The 19,439-nt window shown below is 41.3% G+C and overlaps 1 protein-coding gene and 1 non-coding gene across 4 annotated transcripts in view; both read right to left on the bottom strand.

The window, feature by feature from the left end:
• LOC105484682 (nuclear receptor subfamily 5 group A member 2) overlaps window positions 1-19,439 on the bottom strand; it is a 148,143-nt gene that overhangs the window by 108,118 nt on the left and 20,586 nt on the right. For all 3 annotated transcript variants that reach the window (XM_011746524.2, XM_011746525.2, XM_011746526.3), the window contains one exon: window positions 18,780-19,426. In XM_011746524.2, the coding sequence (XP_011744826.1) occupies window positions 18,780-19,426 (647 nt within the window). The remainder of the gene's footprint in view (window positions 1-18,779; window positions 19,427-19,439) is intronic.
• On the bottom strand, window positions 14,018-14,122 carry LOC112427264 (U6 spliceosomal RNA). The gene has a single exon (XR_003018772.2). It is a non-coding gene; the product is annotated as a U6 spliceosomal RNA (small nuclear RNA).

The raw sequence follows: 19,439 nt of genomic DNA, 5'->3' as shown, positions 1-19,439 counted from the left end.
CTGAAGAATTATAATAGATGAAACACTCACTGCTATTAGCAGGGTTATTGATTCTGATATGTATGACATATTTATGCTCATCTGTAATTTTGTAGATAAATCCCTGGATTTGTTTTCTAATCCAAACCCTGACACTGCTCTGCCCCAGGAGGAGAGAAGCCTTGGAAAGACTATAGCTTGGATTCTTGTGCTACTACAGAAAAGAAAGTTGAAAGAGTTCTTTAAAAAGCAACAAAGATCATTAAAGAATTGAAGATAAAGCTTACAAAAAATATTTAAAATAACTAGCAACTTTACCCTCATAAAAAGGACAACAGAGGAAAACAAATTGGGTCTATGCCAAGGCACTGATGCAAACATCAGATGAAATTCATCTATAGGTTTCATACTGAAGGAGAAAAATACCTTTAAATGTAACATTTCACACTTTAAATACAAGAAATCCAGTTTCCTAAGCTCAGAGCCAGCCTCAGAATCAGGAACGTCAAGGGAGGAAGCACTAAATGTTCTCAGCCATTATTTCTCTGCATATGTAGCCAACTGAATTTGCACACTGGTGTCTGCATAGGCACTTAGTTTTTTTGTGTCGTTTTCAACATTTATTTTAGGTTCGGGGGTACATGTGAAGGTTTATTACCTAGGTGAACTCGTGTCATGGGGGTCTGTTGTACAGATTATTTTATCACCCAGGTATTAAGTCCAGCACCCAGTAGTTATGTTTTCTGCTCTCTCCCTCCTCCCACCCTCCAGCCCCAAGCAGACTCCAGTGTCTGTTGTTCCCCTCTTTGTGTTTGTGAGTTCTCATCATTTAGCTCCCACTTTTGTTTTTTGAGACAGAGTTTTGTTCTTGTTGCCCAGGCTGGAGTGCAATGGCGCGATCTTGGCTCAGTGCAACCTGCACCTCCCAGGTTCAAGCAATTCTCCTGCCTCAGCCTCCTGAGTAGCTGGGATTACAGGTACCTGCCACCACGCCGGGCTAATTTTGTATTTTTAATAGAGATGGGGTTTCTCCATGTTGGTTAGGCTGGTCTCGAACTCCCGACCTCAGGTGATCCACCCGCCTTGGCCTCCCAAAGTGCTGGGATTACAGGTGTGAGCCAATGTGCCCAGCCAGCTCCCACTTATAAGTGATAATATGCAGTATTTGGTTTTCTGTTCCTGCATTCATTTGCTAAGGATAATGGCCTCCAGCCCCATCCATGTTCCTGCAAAAGACATTATCTCGCTCTTTTTTATGGCTACATAGATAGGTGATCAGTCTTAGACTCCTCTGTCTTAAATACTGAAATAAATTTAGATTCCCTAATGTCTAAAGTTTTTAGGTTTCACATAGCTGCAATTCAGCAAGTCATCATGTAAAGGGTTATGATGAAGCAAGGGGTAGCCACGTGTTCCATCTCTACTGACAGGGCCCACAGGGAATGACACGTGGTGCAGAAGGAAAGATTTAAGTTGTACATAAAAGAATGTCTTGACTACTGACAAACTTTAAAATAGATGGCAGGGGCCAGGTGTGGTGGCTCATGCCTGTAATCCCGAGGCTGAGGCAGGCGGATCACTGGAGGTCAGAAGTTCGAGACCAGCCTGACCAACATGGTGAAACCCCGTCTCTACTAAAAATACAAAAATTAGCTGGGCATGGTGATGGGTGCCTGTAATCCCAGCTACTCGGGAGGCTGAGGCAGGAGGATCACTTGAGCCCGGGAGGCAGAGGTTGCAGTGAGCCAAGATCATGCCATTGTACTCCAGCCTAGGTGACAGAGTGAGATTCCCTCTCAATAATAATAATAATAGTAATAATAATTAATTAATTAATTAAATAGATGGCAGGGAACGTGTAGAAGATCCCCACCCCTGAGAAATCTTTGGGAAGAGCTTGAATTTATATCTCCATGGAGTGGTTTAGCTGTGCCTTCTTAAATAAAAATAAGAATTAGAATAAATGAATAGCTCCCAAAGGTGACGTCTGAGAACTGGCTCTGGCACCTGGATCTATCTGTTTAGGGAAATTTTAGAACATGTGCATGATTTTCCCCTAGATTTTCCCCTAGATGGTCTGGTTCCCCTTCTCTACAATGGCTCCCAAAGGCTTAAGCCAAAAACCTGAGTCCACCTGCCTCATCTTCTCTCAAAGTCCTTTTGGCAAATTCTGTCAGCTTTACCTCAACATATATCCTGGGTCCATCAACTTCTCCCCCATCTCCATTCTCATGTCCTGACCTAAGCCACCATCTTTCCATCTCTCCCCTGGGCTTGACACATACTGGATATTTAATTAACGTATGTTGAATTAATAAATATATGAATGGATGAACAATTCATTAGTTCTGGGGTGGAACTTGGGAATATGTAATTTTAAAAAGCTAGTGTGGAATCACTTTAGGCACACTGGGCTAGATTGCCCCCTCAATGTGTGCATATACTGGAAGGATGATTTGGTGTCATTAAAATAATAACTATGAAATAATCCGCAATAAATCAGTTCTAGGTTAAAAAGAAAAACTTGGCTGGGCATGTAATCCCAACACTTTGGAAGGCCGAAGCGGTGGATCACCTGAGGTCAGGAGTTCGAGATCAGCCTGGCTAACATGGTGAAATCCCGTCTCTACTAAAAATACAAAAGTTAACTGGGCGTGGTGGTGCACACCTATAGTCCCAGCTACTCAGGAAGCTGAGACTAGAGAATCGCTTGAACCCAGGCAGAGGTTGCAGTGAGCCAAGATTGCACCACTGTACTCCAGCCTGGGGGACAGAGTGAGACTCTGTCTCAAAAAAATAAATAAAAATTGAAATTAAAAAAGAAAAAGAAAACTTTCTGGTCAAAAAGAATGTTATACTGAAGAAATCTGAAGGCTGGGCATGGTGGCTCATGCCTGTATCCCCAACACTTTGGGAGGCTGAGGCAGAAGAATTGCTTGAGCCTAGGAGTTTGAGACTAGCCTGGGCAACATAGCTAGGCCCCATATCTACAATAAATAAATACATAATTTTTAAAACATTACATTTGTTTAAATTAAATATGAAACAAGGACTAGGACCTCAAATACATACATGTCATCAATAACCAAAATTTACCTAGAGGAAAAAGGTCTGTTGGAGACAGTGACAAAAATAACCAAGCACATAAAAGATACCAACTCCTTTAGTATGAGTTTAGATAGTAAATTAAAAACAAAACAATATCGAAATGCACTTTCAGCTAAATGCTGGCAATTAAGGGAAATCCTATACCAGGACCGAAATCATGACATTATGTGGCAGGCATATGTCCCTGGTACATTTTCAATCCTTCTGGCCCCCAATGCTTAAGTTTTTCCAGTGGCTCCCCTTTGCCCTGAATAAAATCCGTATGAGAACCGTATATATAAATGATCTGCTCACCTGTCCAGCTTTACCTCTTGCCCCTTCCCTACCTTTGACCTTCCAGCCATAGGAATTACTTGAAGTTTCCAAGAAGTGCAATGCCAATGCCTCTTTTTTTTAACATGAGCTGTTCTCTCCTAGTGATGCTTTCCTGAACCCTCCCTTACTCCCACCTTGTTGTCTATAAGAATTAAGTTGTACTTTCCAGTTCAAACATAATCTTAAACATAGCTGGGGCTATTTGTGTGCTGTCATAACCAAGTTTTTGCACAAGATTTCAGGGTCAGAGTTTGCCATTGTGTTTAGTGCTGCATCAATGTCAGGAGGGGTTCCACTTTGAGAAAACTGCCATGGAGACTTGTAAAGTGAAGACAGCTTCCATCTATTTTTTTTTTTTTTTGAAATGGAGTCTCGCTCTGTCCCCTAGGCTGGAGTGCAATGGGTGATCTTGGTTCACTGTAACCTCCACCTCCCAGGTTCAAGCAATTCTCCTGCCTCAGACTCCTGAGTAGCTGGGATTACAGGCATGAGCCACCACACCCAGCTACGTCCTGTATTTTTAATAGAGATGGGGTTTTGCCATGTTCGCCAGGCTGGTCTTGAACTCCTGACCTCAGGTGATCCTCCTGCCTTGGCCTCCCAAAGTGCTGGGATTACAGCACTTGATTCTGTTATATCTCCAGCAATTTAGCATAGGGACTGACACACAATACAAATTTGATAAATGTTTGATGAATGTGTGAGTGAATAAATGAATATGTGAATAAAATCTGACTCTGGCCTGATCCTAGGTCAGGACTACCCATTTATGGCTGAAATGTTTTAGGGGCAGCTTTGAGAGTGTGATTCAACAATAAAGAAAAATACTACACCCCAGTAGAACGCAGGTGTAATGTGTTTTGATCTTTTCAAAAGCTAAAAATCGCAGTTGGACCCTTCCAAATATGACTGAAATGAAGTTATGTTTACTAGATTGTAACACTTCATTGATAAAATCATGAAAGCAATTCTCAATGGTCAAATAAAACTCCTTCAATAACACTCATAAGCAGGAATACCAACAGATGAGTGCAATATAGTAATGCTTTTAGGCCAGGCACAGTGGCTCACGCCTGTAATTACAGCACTTTGGGAGTGGTGGGTGGATCACAAGGTCAGGAGTTCAAGACCAGCCTGACCAAATGGTGAAACCCCGTCTCTACTAAAAATACAAAAATTAGGCTGGGCGTGGTGGCTCACATCTGTAATCCCAGCACTTTGGGAGGCTGAGGCAGGCGGATCATGAGGTCAGGAGCTCGAGACCAGCCTGACCAACATGGTAAAACACTGTTTCCACTAAAAAAAACAAAAATTAGCTGGGCATGGTGGCATGCGCCTGTAATCTCAGCTACTCAGGAGGCTGAGGCAGGAGAATTGCTTGAACACGGGAGGCAGGGGTTGCAGTGAGCCGAGATCGCGACACTGCACTCCAGCCTGGGTGACAGAACAAGACTCTATCTCAAAAAAAAAAAAAAAAAAAACCAAAAGTGAACCAGGGCCATTGTTTACACTGCAGATATCTGATGTTACTTGAACTGAGTGTTAATAGCAATATTGCTGTTATTGCACTCAGGTGTCTTCCCCCAACCTTAATTTATGTGCCAAACAGATCCATAATTTTTTTCTCCAAAGCTGGAGCAAGAATCAATTAAAGTACATAATAATGTGTTAACTAGCTAATACAGCAGTTAACATTAAGGGGCATTTCAAGCCTCTGAGTTTTTAGCAGTAGAGCTTTTCTTTCATTTGCTCTGTAAGATCTATAATTGAAAGAATACCACGAGAGATGCCTTTCATCAGCTCCGCGAGTTACATTTCCTGCTTTGATAACTGTACAAGGAAAATCTAAGGCACTTCAAGCTCCCCAATTACGTTTGATTAGCTAGTCAAAATAATATAACAGCTTTTCATCACCCAAAGGAAAACTTTTGAAGAATTCTATTGCCAACACTTCTGCACAAACACTAATCTATATCATTATTTTATAAGGGGAAATGTAATATTTAGTAAGTTTTTTAAAAATTAGGCAACAAGTAAAGCCTCTTATTCATCACAACTTTAGATCAAAAAGGCACACAACTGTGATGATAAGATGTGTGGTAAAGAAGCATTTGTAGCAGTTTCAGAGTCCACAGGATACAGTGATCAAAATGAAACAACAGGCCTTAGAATGAGCCAACATTTCAGAGAATGTGTGTGAAAACAGGATATGCACTCCAAACACTGTGATACACACACACAGACACAGATACACACACACACACATACACAATCTGCCAGGGAGAATTATTTGGGACCCGGAACTTGTGCATGCAGGTAACTGTTTTCTAGCAAATGGATATGAGTGTGCCTATATGAAAATAAGGAACACTAAGAAGTCATTTAAAACATTATTCTGAGAATTTTCAGGTTATTGACAGTATCTACAGAATGTTGCTTAAAAGTAAAGCAAAGATGTCTACATATTGCCTTTACCATTGATAAATCTGTATCTGTCCTTTAAGTCTTGAGCACATTAATTCAACATGTATCCAGTGTCTACCACGGGTCATTCTCATAAAAATGTTTTTAATTTAAATGAAATAATTATCCTGCTCTCTCAGGTAAAACATGCTATAAACAGCATGTAGACATGTGATAGTCAATTCATAGGAGGTGGTTCTGTTGTAGCATTTAATAACGAACACTACTAAACCACTGATGAAAGGCCAGTTACATCCGTGCTCCCAAGATGAAAGACAAAGACCAGGACCTTAAGATCTCAGGTTGCATTTCACCTTTGCGAGGCTTTTATTGCACAATAAATGATAGAATTTAGACCTATTGGCCAATTACTCCATCTGTCATGTAAAGAAATGATATTCTTACAGAATTAGAAGCTGGATCAAGTTTGGTTGTAAAGTTATCCCGGGTTGGGTGCGGTGGCTCACGCCGGTAATCCCAGCACTTTGGGAGGCGGAGGTGGGCGATCACCTGAGGTCAGGAGTTCGAGACCAGCCTGACCAATATGGAGAAACCTTGTCTCTACTAAAAATACAAAATTAGCCAGGTGTGACAGCACATGCCTATAATCCCAGCTACTTTGGAGGTTGAAGCAGGAGAATCGCTTGAACCCAGGAGGCAGAGGTTGCAGTGAGCTGAGATCACACCATTACACTCCAGCGTGGGCAACAAGAGCAAAACCCTGTCTCCAAAAAAAAAAAAAGTTAATCCCGAATGTTGTGCACTCTGAGTGACACTGACATTTCCAAATATTCAAAATAATGTGGTTTTCTGTTAGTTGTCTGAGAGAAATGATAAGGCAGCATTTCAACAAGTCCTGGGTACTTCAGACTTATTATTTATTTATTTATTTATTTGAGACAGAGTTTCACTCTGTTGGCCAGGCTAGAGCACAGTGGCACAATCTTGGCTCACTGCAACCTCCGCCTCCTGGGTTCAAGCAATTCTCCTTCCTCAGCCTCCTGAGTAGCTGGGATTATGGTGCCCACCAACATGCCAGGCTAATTTTCTTTTTTTTTTTTTTTGTTTTAGTAGAGACGGGGTTTCACCATCTTGGCCAGGCTGGTCTCGAACTCCTGACCTCGTGATCCACCTGCCTTGGCCTCCCAAAGTGTTGGGATTATAGGCATGAGCCACCGCACCCGGCCCAGACTTAATTCTTCTTGTCAAAGCTTTTGGCTATTTCTTCCCAGGACATAGTACCTGAAGAATTCATAGAATTGGTCCTGGTAGGTCAAGAACATAGCATGTGAAAATTATTTCCAAGGAGGAAGTTAAAGGTGAAGAAGACACTGGTGACCATCTGTGGGACTGTGTGGAGACATGGTTAAAAGACTGAAGTAGAACAGCCTTGTCATGGACAGAAACCCTTACACCTATTTAAAAAGCAGGGATTTTCAAGTTGCTTTTGCATTGACTTCATGGGATTTATGCATACTCACCTTGCTAAGCCTGCAGCCCCAGTATTCTGTCCTGCCCATACCCATCCAAGCTGAGCAGCTACTTTCTCTGCACCCACCCTTAGAAAATGCCACTGTGTGGACGTCACCTGGCACAGTGGAAGGACAGATATAAATCCTATTATCATTAACTGCAGCCCATCTCTGGGGTCTATTTAACCATTTCTCTTGCCTGCTCCACCCATTCTCAGACTTGTAGGGAATGAGTTGCCTTCCTTGCTCAACCACATCTCACCTGAAGGGTAAATGCAGATACAGCTGAGGACAAAGTAATACCTAAGGGTGCTTCTTGAGGTATAAGAAGGAAAGGAAAAATAGTTAATTAAGAAAAGAAAAAAGCAAATTGGGATGGAAGAAAAGTGGACAAGGAGGACAGAAGAGAAGATAAAGAAAATGATGTACAAGGTTAGTATCCCCCATGGAGCCAGCCAAGGTGCCCATGCCACTGGCTGTCTGATTTTAGCCTACTATATGGAGAGGACACAGGTGTACAGGGGAGTTAGGTTTTAAGTATCAGACATTCAAGAAATACCTAGCTGCTAGGTTAGGTGATGTGGTTTATGTCATTTTTGTTGTTTTTGGCTGTGGGTGGTTTCCTTGGGTTAGAGCTTAATGTCTTTAGCATGAAGAATAGTTTAAATGGCCAATTTCCATGGAGCCATTCTACAAATGGATGTTGAACTCTCAAAGATTTGTATGATCTACTTCCCAAGGTACAGAAGAATAAGTCAGAGCAAAATCATTCTTTATTTATCCTGGAAAATAAAAAAGATCTATTTTACCTTATAGGTTCAGAGGGCAAAGTCCTTCAAAAGTGTGTTGAGGGATGTCACATATGAGTCATGTTTTCTGTGTGGGGTTTTCTTTTTTTAACCCATTCTGTGACTTTGTATGACAGTGTGCTGAGAGGGAGCCGGGGGCTCAGGCTCAGTGGGCTCTACCTCCCCCACACTGAGGAAGTAACACTGGCAGCTTTTCCATAAGATCTCTGAGCAATCTGTGTGCCTGCTGGGGAAACATAAGTACTGGAATAAGCAGGGACCCTAATTATTCTCAGCAAACAAGCATGCGGCCACTTCTAGGCAGACAAGCTGACAGAATTGCTTCTACCGATTGTTCAGTAGGAACCGGTGCTGAGCACCGAGAGGTTGGAGGAGGTAAGGTAAGCCTACCCAGGTATTCACAAGCTGGGGAGGACCACACTGCTGCTGCATACCTGACTGCCTCATTCTGTGCCCCTCCAATTACATATAGCCTGGTTTTGCAAAAGGAGGCTTAAGTTTCTGCAACCAACAGCAAGACCCTGTTCCTGTTCTGATGGGGACGTAATGAATTATTTTGTCTTCAGTTTCCCACGATGGTCTCCTTTTTTTTTTTTTTTTTAAAGATAAAGTCTCACTCTGCCACCCAGGCTGGAGTGCAGTAGTGCGATCTCGGCTCACTGCAACCTCTGCCTCCTGAGGTCAAGTGATTCTCCTGCCTCAGCCTCCCAGGTAGCTGAGATTACAGGCAAGCGTCACCACACCTGGCTAATTTTTGTATTTTTTGTAGAGAAGGGGCTTCACCATGTTGGCCAGGCTGATCTCAAACTCCTGACCTCATGTGATCCTCCCACCTCGGCCTCCTAAAGTGCTGGCATCACAGGCATGAGCCACCGTGCCTGGTTGGGCCTCCTCTAGTTAAAAAAAAAAAAAAAAAAACCCGGCCCAGCGCGGTGGTTCATGCTTATAATCCCAGCACTTTGGGAGGCCGAGGCAGGTGGATCACCTGAGGTCAAGAGTTGAAGACCAGCCTGGCCAACGTGGTGAAACCCCATCTCTACTAAAAATACAAAAATTAGACGGGCATGGTGGCATGTGCCTGTAATCTCAGCAACTTGGGAGGTTGATGCAGGAGAATCGCTTGAACCTGGGAGGCAGAGGTTGCAGTGAGCTGAGATCGCGACACTGCACTCCTGCCTGGGCAACAGAGTGAGACTCTGTCTCAAAAACAAAAACAAAAACAAAACAAAAAACCAGCATAACAAATGTATGTATCTTTGGGTAAATTTATGAAAAACCACTCTCTTCAGTAAAAAACAATACGAGTCCTTTAAGACCTGTTGGAATATGATACAGAGGTGAGCATATTGATAATGGCAATTATCAATTATAAAGTATTTTATATATCCTGCTCTTTCAGGTAAAACATCCTGTAAACAGGGCATTCAGACATGTGATAGTCAATTCATAGGAGATGGTTCTGTTGTAGGCTTTAAAAAACAACACTACTGAACCACTGATGAAAGGCCAGTTACCTCCATGCTTCCAAAATGAAAGACAGAGACCAGGACCAAAAAAATGTATATGGCAGTTCTTTGTAAACAGTCAAGTACTTTACTGAAAGTACAATTTGGTTGAGCATGGTGGCTCACACCTGTAATCCCAGCACTTTGGGAAGCTGAGACGGTGGATCATCTGAGGTCAGGAGTTTGAGACCAGCCTGGCCAACATAGTGAAACATCGTTTCTACTGATAGTACAAAAATTAGCTGGGCACGGTGGCGCACACCTGTAATCCCAGCTACTTGGGAGGCTGAGGCAGAAGAATTGCTTGAATAGAATTGCTTGAACCCAGGAGGCAGAGGTTGCAGTGAGCCAAGATCACACCATTGCACTCCAGCCCAGGTGACAAGAGTGAAACTCCGTCTCAATAAAAAAAGAGAAAGAAAGAAAGTACAATTACGGCCAGGTGAAGTGGCTCATGCCCGAAATCCCAGCACTTTGGGAGGCCGATGCAGGCAGATCACCCTGAGGTCAGGAGTTCGAGACCAGCCTGGCCAACATGGCGAAACCCCATCTCTACTAAAAATACAAAAATTAGATGGGCGTGGTGATGCCTGCCTGTAATCCCAGCTACTCAGGAGGCTGAGGCAGGCGAATCACTTGAACGCAGGAGGCGGAGGTTGCCGTGAGCCAAGACCGTGCCACTGCACTCCAGCCTGGGTGACAGAGTGAGACCCTGTCTAAAAAAAAAAAAAAAAAATTGATTTAACAAACTTTTACTAATAAATTAACTTGACATTGCTATGGGTCATTATGACTGATGGACGTATCCTCTACAGAGAATGTTATATGAGAGCGATGGTCTTTTACTCCCACTCTGACCAAATGACCATACACTGTGCTCACATCATAGGACTGTCCTAAAGATCAAACTAGAAAATGGCCTGAAAGCATCTAGCACTAGAGCAGGTGCTTAGTGGGTGCCCAAGAAAAGTTACTTCTCTTCTCCTTTACCATATGACCTTGAGCAGAGCAAGGAAAATGTTCACGTCTGTACCATTTTCCAACAGGCCTTAAAGGACTTATATTACTGAAGAGAATGGTTTTTCATAAATTGACCCAAAGATATGTAAATTCATTATGTTTTCTTTTGTGTAATTAGAGAAGGTCATCATAGGAAACTGAATACAAAATAATTCAGTACATCCTTATCAGAATAGGAATAAGGGCTTCCTCTTGGCTGCCGAGGCTTAAGTCTCAGTTTGCAAAACCAGGCTATATCGAACTGGAGGGGCACAGAATGAGGCAGTCAGGTGTGCAGTAGCAGTGTGGTCCTACTCTCACTGTTCAGATTCAGACACCTGACGATGGTCAAGCTAGTTAAACATGGATTTCTTGGGTGTGCCTCGCTATTCTCATGTTCTCCCCATGGTTCCAGTAGATAACATACAAGTTAATACGAACAGGAAGCTCATAAGGCATGTGAACAAGCAGACCCAGTGTGAAGTTATGATCATCACTACTCTCTTACCAAATATCCCAGTGCCCCATGTAGGATATGTTTCCATGGAAACTCTTAGTGCTCAACTATGCTGAAACCAAGCTTCAGGGAGCTTAAACTGAGTCTACAGTTTGTAAATGTATACTCAACAAATAAAGCAAATTTACTTATTTTTAAAAGTATCAAAAACAACTCTAAGGACAAAAACAGATCAGGATTGGCAGGGACTGGGATGGGGAGAGGAGCTTATTACAAAGCGACACGGGGTAATTTTAAAGTGGGAAAGAGTTGTTTTATTATTTGTACATTAAAAACAGTAAATTTTAGGGAAAGTAAATTTTATCTTAGTAGAAGTAACTATTGTATGGGAGTTTTGAGGTGACTGGTGTACTTTCAAGATATCCCGGTAAAGAACAATACATATCCCCATAGTAAATGGGCATGTTCCACTGCCCCATGACAGGCATTGACTGAGAAGAGCTGATTCTTTCAGTGAACTGTGAGCAAGAAGAAAGCTCAGAAGAAAGCAAGAAGAAAGATAATGGCTTTCTGAGTCTACAACAGACACATGCAATATACATATATAAGCAAGAAAGGCTGAAATAACATAAATTCTCATCCAACACTGTCAGCCACACCAAAGCCTTCTGTTTCAGGTCTGCTTGGAAAAAGATATAAAAGCAGATGCCTAACACCTTAAGACACCTTAGAGACCATGTATCAAACCTGCTGATTGCAACATTCTCTCCAAATTCACAAAGACAGAACACTTTTTTTGTTTTTGTTTTTGAAACGGAGTCTCGCTCTGTCGCCCAGGCTGGAGTGCAGTGACCCGATCTCGGCTCACTGCAAGCTCCGCCTCCCGGGTTCTCACGCCATTCTCCTGCCTCAGCCTCCTGAGTAGCTGGGACTACAGGCGCCGGCCACCAAGCCCGGCTAATTTTTTGTATTTTTAGCAGAGATGGGGTTTCACCGTGTTAGCCAGAATGGTCTTGATCTCCTGACCTTGTGATCCACCCACCTCTGCCTCCCAAAGTGCTAGGATTACAGGCGTGAGCCACCGCGCCCGGCCAACACTTTGATATCTACTTTCAGCGGAAGAAACACTAGTTTTATCATTTCCTTGTAAACCTATGCAGGTTCAATTTATTTCATTCTGGTAACTTTGTGATGAGTATGAGAACTGGCAATAGATGGCTTAATGTGCCTTGAGATAAAATTTTGATTGGAAAATATTCATTGAAAAATTTAACTGGAAAACAAACTTTAATGTTTATTTTCTTTGTGTCATCCTTGTGCTTCCCAGATTAGCTACTTTGCATCCAGAGAAGTGAAAACAAAGATAAGCAAAGTGGCTATCACTCTGTGACATCACAGTCAATGAGGAGTGCTGGTGTTGGACCCATGATTCCCGACCACAACTCTCAGGAGAAGGCAAAGGAGAGTCACATGGCAAGTAACTGTGGTAGACACCCAGCAGGATCCTCTCTCTCAGTTTCTCTTTCTCTCCCATAGAAAAGTAGGGCTGGCCGGGCACAATGGTTCATGCCTGTAAACTTTGGGATGCCGAGGCGGGTGGATCACCTGAGGTCAGGAGTTTGAGACCAGCCTGACCAACATGGAGAAACCCCATCTCTCCTAAAAAATACAAAAATAAGCCAGGCGTGGTGGTGGGTGCTATAATCTCAGCTACTCGGGAGGCTGAGGCAGGAGAATCACTTGAACCTGGGAGGCAGAGGTTGCAGTGAGCTGAGATCGCACCATTGCACTCTAGGCTGGGCAGCAAGAGCAAAACTCCATCTCAAAAAAAAAAAAAAAAAAAAAAAAAAAAAAAAAAGGAGGGCTGCCAAGTACAGTGGGTTATGCCTGTAATTCCAGCGCTTTGGGAGGCTGACGTGAGAGTATCACCTGAACCCAGGAGTTCCAGACCAGTCTGGGCAACATCACAAGACCCCATCTCTACAAAAAATAAAAAATTAGCCAGCATGGTTGCACGCACCTGTGGTCCCAGCTATTTGGGAAGCTAAAGTGGGAAGATGGCTTGAGACCACAAGGTCAAGGCTGCAGTGAGCTATGATCATGCCACTGCACTCCAGCCTGGGCAAAAGAGAGACATTCTTTCTAAAAAAAAAAAAAAAAAAAAAAAAGTAGGGCTAATTAAATTTACAAAAGAATATAGCTTAAAATTGGGGCAGAGTCAATAAAGTCTAAGATTACAGGCCTGTATTGGGAAAGGTAACTGTGATTTAGGAAAAAGGATCTAGAAGGTTAAAAATAAATAAATAACGCTGCTCAAATAGCTTCTATAATGGGCTAGAGAAAAAAGGAGGTTTGCTCCTCCCTTGTGCCCTCACTTTAGATAAAGCTACACTTAAAAACTGACTTCAGCATGGCTGCTAAATTCCTTTGGCACAAACTCCCTGAGTCTCTGAGACCTATTTTCCACAGAAATGCTAGTTGGGAGCTTCAGTCAGGATTAATTTAGATTTTTTTAAATACTTACATGTATCAGAATCATTCATCGAGGGGAAGTTCTGATATATCCATTCCCAGAATTCTCTTAAGACATCTGGTCTCATTAGAAGATCAAATAGATCCTCCAGATTCATTAGCTGTTTAACAAAGTGGGAATTATTTTCTCACTGCTCTTGTGTTTGTGAGATATTCAAGACACAGGTGGAAAAAAATAACAGAAAAAAAAAGTCAATCTTCTTGACTCACAAGGACAGCTCTTTCAGCAGAATACAAAAGTCTGGAATTAGCTCTTAATTTCTAAAAACACAAGGAAACAGCCAAGAGCATAGGTCACTTAACAGATTTGGTTTAAAGATCAGAAAATTTTATAATTAGTGGTTCACCTATCACCCGGTTACAATCCTGTGTTCTCTTTTTTTTATGGACAGTTTCATGAATGCGTGTGTCATCTTTGTGCAGGGGGTCATGCTAATCTCTGTATCTTTCCAATTTTATTGTATGTGCCACCAAAGTGAGCACCCTGCATTCTCTTTCTGCTATCTCAACAAGCATACATAACAAGAAACCTATACTGAACATGCCCAGCCTCTGGTAGAGCACAGGATATAATCCTGTTTGGCTGCTTTAACTGCAGAGCACAGCCCATATGCTGTCACTGAACCAGATTCTCCAGGAGAGTAAACTATCCACAGAGGGTAAGGCACTAGAGAATGCTTCAGAAACTCTTTCAAGGCCCAGAAGTGCTGAATCCACTGTACTGAATGATCCCCCAGGGGCCTGAAAGAATTATCGTAGCTTTTTTAAGTGTCTCATTCACTCCCAGGGGGTCATCTGGACTCAGGGAAAATCTGTCTCACTGATTATTGGTGATTTGGTAATTGGATGGTAGTGATGGACTTCTGATAACCTCGAGATTTGCTTTAGCTTCACTGGCAAAGGACTGTTTTTTTTTTGGAGTCAAAGGTTACACTGTCTATTTGTGTGTGTGTGTGTGTGTGTGTGTGCGCGTGTGTGTGCATGCGCGCGCACGCGCACTGGGGGGGATGAGGGAATGCACACAAGAGGACTGCTTCTTTGAACCTGAATCTACCAGTCCCAGTTCTGCCATTCAGTAGCTGTATAATCCTAGGCAGATTACATTCCCTTCTGCCTCAGTTTCTTCATATGTAAAAAGAAGTGGGGTCAAATGATCTCAAACATCTCTTCTAGTTCTGAAAAACCTTGTGATTTCTAGGCAATAAGTATCTTTTGATGCACATCTGCTGTTGCAAAAGCTACAAGTTTCAGAGTATTAATTTCATCTTTCTCAAGCCATTATTTTGGATGAAGACCAGAATTGTCCTTTATAAGTGTGTTAAAAAAACAGAGCAGCTCACTTATATGTGTCCTCTACCCTTTTCCTTTTCATCTTCCAGCTCTGAAATTCCATGGTTTCTATGAGAGTTGGCGAGTTGTAATTTCCTCTTTTTCATTCCAATATTTTGAATGAAAACCAGAATATCTTTTTTTACACCTTGTAGATGTATAGAAAAACAAAACAACCCACCAAATTTCCTGGCCCTACTGTTCCCTTAACTAGCAAACAAATGAAATCGGTATTCTCTTTTTTTCCTACATGGTAGAGAGTGTAATTTGTCCTGAGAGAGTGAGCAAGAGGTCATTTCAAAATTGCCTAATTAGGAGCAAATATGTGACTTTTCATCTTTGGGTTTTAGAGGTATAAAAAAACTGTCCAATAAGTATATCACTTGATAGGTAATTTGCTGTGAAGTTACCAAGAAAAGGACAGATATTTAATGAATAAGACAGGCACAATGGCTCCTGTCTGTAATCCCAGCACTTTGGAAAGCCAAGGCAGGAGGATTGCTTGAGCCCAGGAGTTTAAGACTAGCCTGGGCAACATAGTGAGACCCCTGTCTCTACAAAAATAATTAAAATCAAATTGAAAAAAAAAAGAGCATTTATCTTCCTAAATGGTATTTTTAAATTACAACCTTTACAGAAAGATAGGGTGGGGACTCAGACTGTGGGTTTCAAGGATGTCTTATAGGCCATGCCAGGAGGAAGAGACCTTTTTTTCAGAGTTATTATCCTTAATCGTAGCAGGTAGGCAATGCCAATGGATGGCCGATAAAACCTCCTCTACAGCAGCAAGGTTTCCTGCAGGTCATGCCTCATTAATGGGCCATGAAATCAATTTAGTGAGTCGTGACCAGAATTTTGTAAAAAACAAAAAATAAATTAGACTAAATTAGAATACATAGAAAACATCAGAGTGCATCACTTGTAGGTTATGTACTATCTGGTGAAACTTTGGTTTAGTTGTGTGTATGTGTCTGGGTGTTTGTGCATCTCTGTGTGTGTGCGCCCGTGTGATGTGTTTGGTATGCTATGTCCCACCCACCGTAAAATACATTTCCTACTGCGGGTCACGGTTAAAAAATTTGAAAGCCACAGCCCTACAGATGTCTCAAGGTTGGCTTCAAATGAGTTGGTTTGCTTTCTGACAAAGTAAATTTATAAATGAAAAGAAAAGGAATTCTTCCAAATGTCAATAGTCACCTCCCAACTTTCTACTGAAACTATCCTTAAGTCTTTCTGAATTCTACTCTTTGTTCACTGAAAAATACTTGAATCACTCCTGTTTAATGTAAGCCGAAGGCAAACTGTGAAGTGGGTCAAAATTATCTTTCTCTTTTGGGAGCATCTCCCACCCCTTGTAGATGACCCTCATGTTTGTACTTTTTTCCTTTTTCCTTTTTCATAATTTATGAAAGACTGATAAATGCATTAAACAACACCATAATTGATTGAAAATGCTTTTATATGCCCCATTCTCAAAGACATTTATATTTTAGCCAAATATTTAACCTCATGCTATATAAAAAAGCTCACTGTAAAATTTATCTGCAGGAGGGAAAAGAGAGGAATAGTGGAAAAAGCAAATCTTCCCAGCCCTCTTTATGCCTTACCTGCCGATAGCTATATTTACTTCATAATGTTTCCTTTTTACATAAAGTAATATGCATTATTTCTTTCCTTGTTGATTTGTAAAATATTATTTTTTTCTCTGCAGCTGTCTTTATTTTTTAAAATAATTATTTATGAAACTGTCTTATTATAACTCTGAGAGGAAACATGTTGCTTTATTCAACGTTCTATTTACCTTATACCCAACTTACCACTTGGCCAACTTCAGGTCCTTAATTAGTACTGATTAAAAACTTAATTATAATACAATCATACTACTCTATAACACATGTAATAGTTTTTGCCAATGTTAAACTAAGAGACTACAATTGCATGTTTTTGATCCTGAATATAAAAATTATGTAGATTCTGCACATTTTTCATAAAACAGCAATGATAATATCAATTTAAAACAACACCACTTATTGAGTATGTAGTATATGCCATACTCCCGTACTGGGTACTTAATCTACATATTCTCATTTTCCTTTGAAAACCTCCTCAATATAAGCACTGTTACATCTATGCTCCCAATACTCCTCCACAAACACCACATATGCAAGTTACACATGAGAAAAACCAAGGCTCAGAGAGTCTAACAACCTGCCTATGAAGACATCATTACTAAGGGGTTAAGATAGAGTTCAGATCAAGTTCATTCGATTGTAAAAAGTCTGTTTTCCTCGTTTTTACATTACCTAACCTTTCAACGGTATCTAAAATTATCATTTAAATTTTCATTTTCAAATACTTTACCTGTTCTAAGAAGGACACAGTTTTGAATGTAAGAATATCAGGAAAGTGTTGGCGTGGTTTGTTTTTTCATGAAAAATGTTCTGATTATCATAAAGTGGTTACAGACACTAACACATACTCGGAAAAGATCTGGCCTAATTGTGCTAACACAGTGCGTTCTGCTTGCCCTTTGCAGCCTGAGGTATCCTTCAGCCATTTTTAAGTGTAGCAATAAAGGACATGGGAATAAAGAGCTGGATGTGTCCACAGTCTTAACAGCGTGCTGATGGAATTTTATCAACTTATTTAGGTCTGTTCAGGTAACTTTTTTGCTTCCATGTACAAAGAGCAGTGCTTAATGTAGACTGCTATGAAAGCATTATTTTCCATTTGCATGGCTTCCACATTCCCCAGACCATCTACTTACACAGACGATATTTAACAGTAACTCTTAAAATTAAAAGTCGGGTTTGCATTTTCCTTCTCTCAGAAATTTTACAATCAATCTCCTGTCCTAGGTAATCACAAGCTACAGATATTTAGCAGCCACATCTCTCCCTGTGACAGCAAAAAGAAGAAATTGATTTTGTGACAAAATATACTTGGAAATCAAATCCAAGACTCACTTTTAAAATAGGAATGAAACCACTGACTACCAAATGTGTTTTGGTAGCCACTCTTAGATTCCAAACTTCTAAATAACTTTCCCACATTAATTCAGACTTAAGTTTCAGGAAATAAAATAATTATGAATTTAAACATAGATCCCTATACAAACAAGTACTATGTTTACAATGTACCAGTCCACTAAAATCAACAAGACATAGATTATGAGAACTACAACCCAAGCCAAGTAAACTAGCACTCACCATTTGCCCATTCCCCATCCAATGACAGTAAACATCCTATTGGAATCTGCTCCAAAAACAAAGGCTTTACCAACCTAATGTCAAGGTAAACAGTAGTAAATACCTACTTGATACTACTAACCAGTGGTATCATTTTCATTCCTTAGAGTCTAAATACTACTAAATGTTGGCATTTTTTCCTTTGAAAGAAACCTTCAAGATGACACCATTATAACATAGCTCTTTACTTGGTAATTTTTAAGGAAAATCGTTTACTAGGTGCTATTTCACATTGACACATTGACTTGAAATGTTTTAAGCCACAAACCATCTGAATTAAAAGGAATACAGATATTCTACTATTTAGGAAAAAAAGCCCGAGTTTCCTGTACTTTATGTTAAATGCCACCCCCCTAAATTAAGAGCTACACAGAATCAAAGCCCCATAAAGTTAAGCTGCCATAGTCCTGAAGTCAAGGTAATAAAATTACGTCTACTCTGTAAATCATACAAAGTGGAAAATTAAGGAAAACGTATTTTCAGCACCAAGAATGTATTAATTAGGAACATAGTTAGGTCTCTCTTAAAAGGGGTACTGTACGTTGTAACAGCTGGTGGCATACCTTAAGTTCTCTGAAGAAGATACTACTTCTGGCCCACTCGACAATGGAGAAGAGAGTTTGATCTGCCATTTTGCACATAAGCCCAAAGGTGCTCAGCTTTTCGTGCTTGCTTCGGTTAGCCTGCTCTTGCTGCAAATAAGCCATGATTTTAGCCTGGACTTGAGGCTCATCTGGCTCACACTTCAAAAGTTCCAGTATCAGATGTGGAATGCTTGCTGGAGAGCTGGTCTGGTAACTATCCATATACGAATAGCCCATTATGGACTCGGGTGAGCTGGTATAGGGGTCTGGGTACTCAGACTTGATGGCCCGGCTAGGAAAGTGGCCATATGTTTGGTAACCTTGCAGGCTGCCGTGAGGGGGCATTGTCATGCTAATGGGGGATGTTACAAAGGGACTTCTGTCGTAGTCCGTAGGAGGCAAGGCAGCATGGTTCAGAGGTAGGCCTTTGGAGGCAGAATGGATGTTTTGAATTGCAGAGGAAATGGTCAGGTCAGAGGGCATAGCTTGGATCACCTGAGACATGGCTTCCAGCTTAAGTCCATTGGCTCGGATGAGGGCTTTCTTCTGTTGCTTCAGGGCCCTGTCTCTCTTGTACATTGGCCCAAACTTATTCCTTCCTCCACGCATTCGGTCGGCCCTTACAGCTGTTGGGGGTGG

The sequence above is a fragment of the Macaca nemestrina genome, chromosome 1, assembly GCF_043159975.1.
Source record: "Macaca nemestrina isolate mMacNem1 chromosome 1, mMacNem.hap1, whole genome shotgun sequence".
Classification (NCBI taxonomy): Eukaryota; Metazoa; Chordata; class Mammalia; order Primates; family Cercopithecidae; genus Macaca; species Macaca nemestrina.
This window is presented reverse-complemented; position numbering and strand designations above follow the sequence as displayed.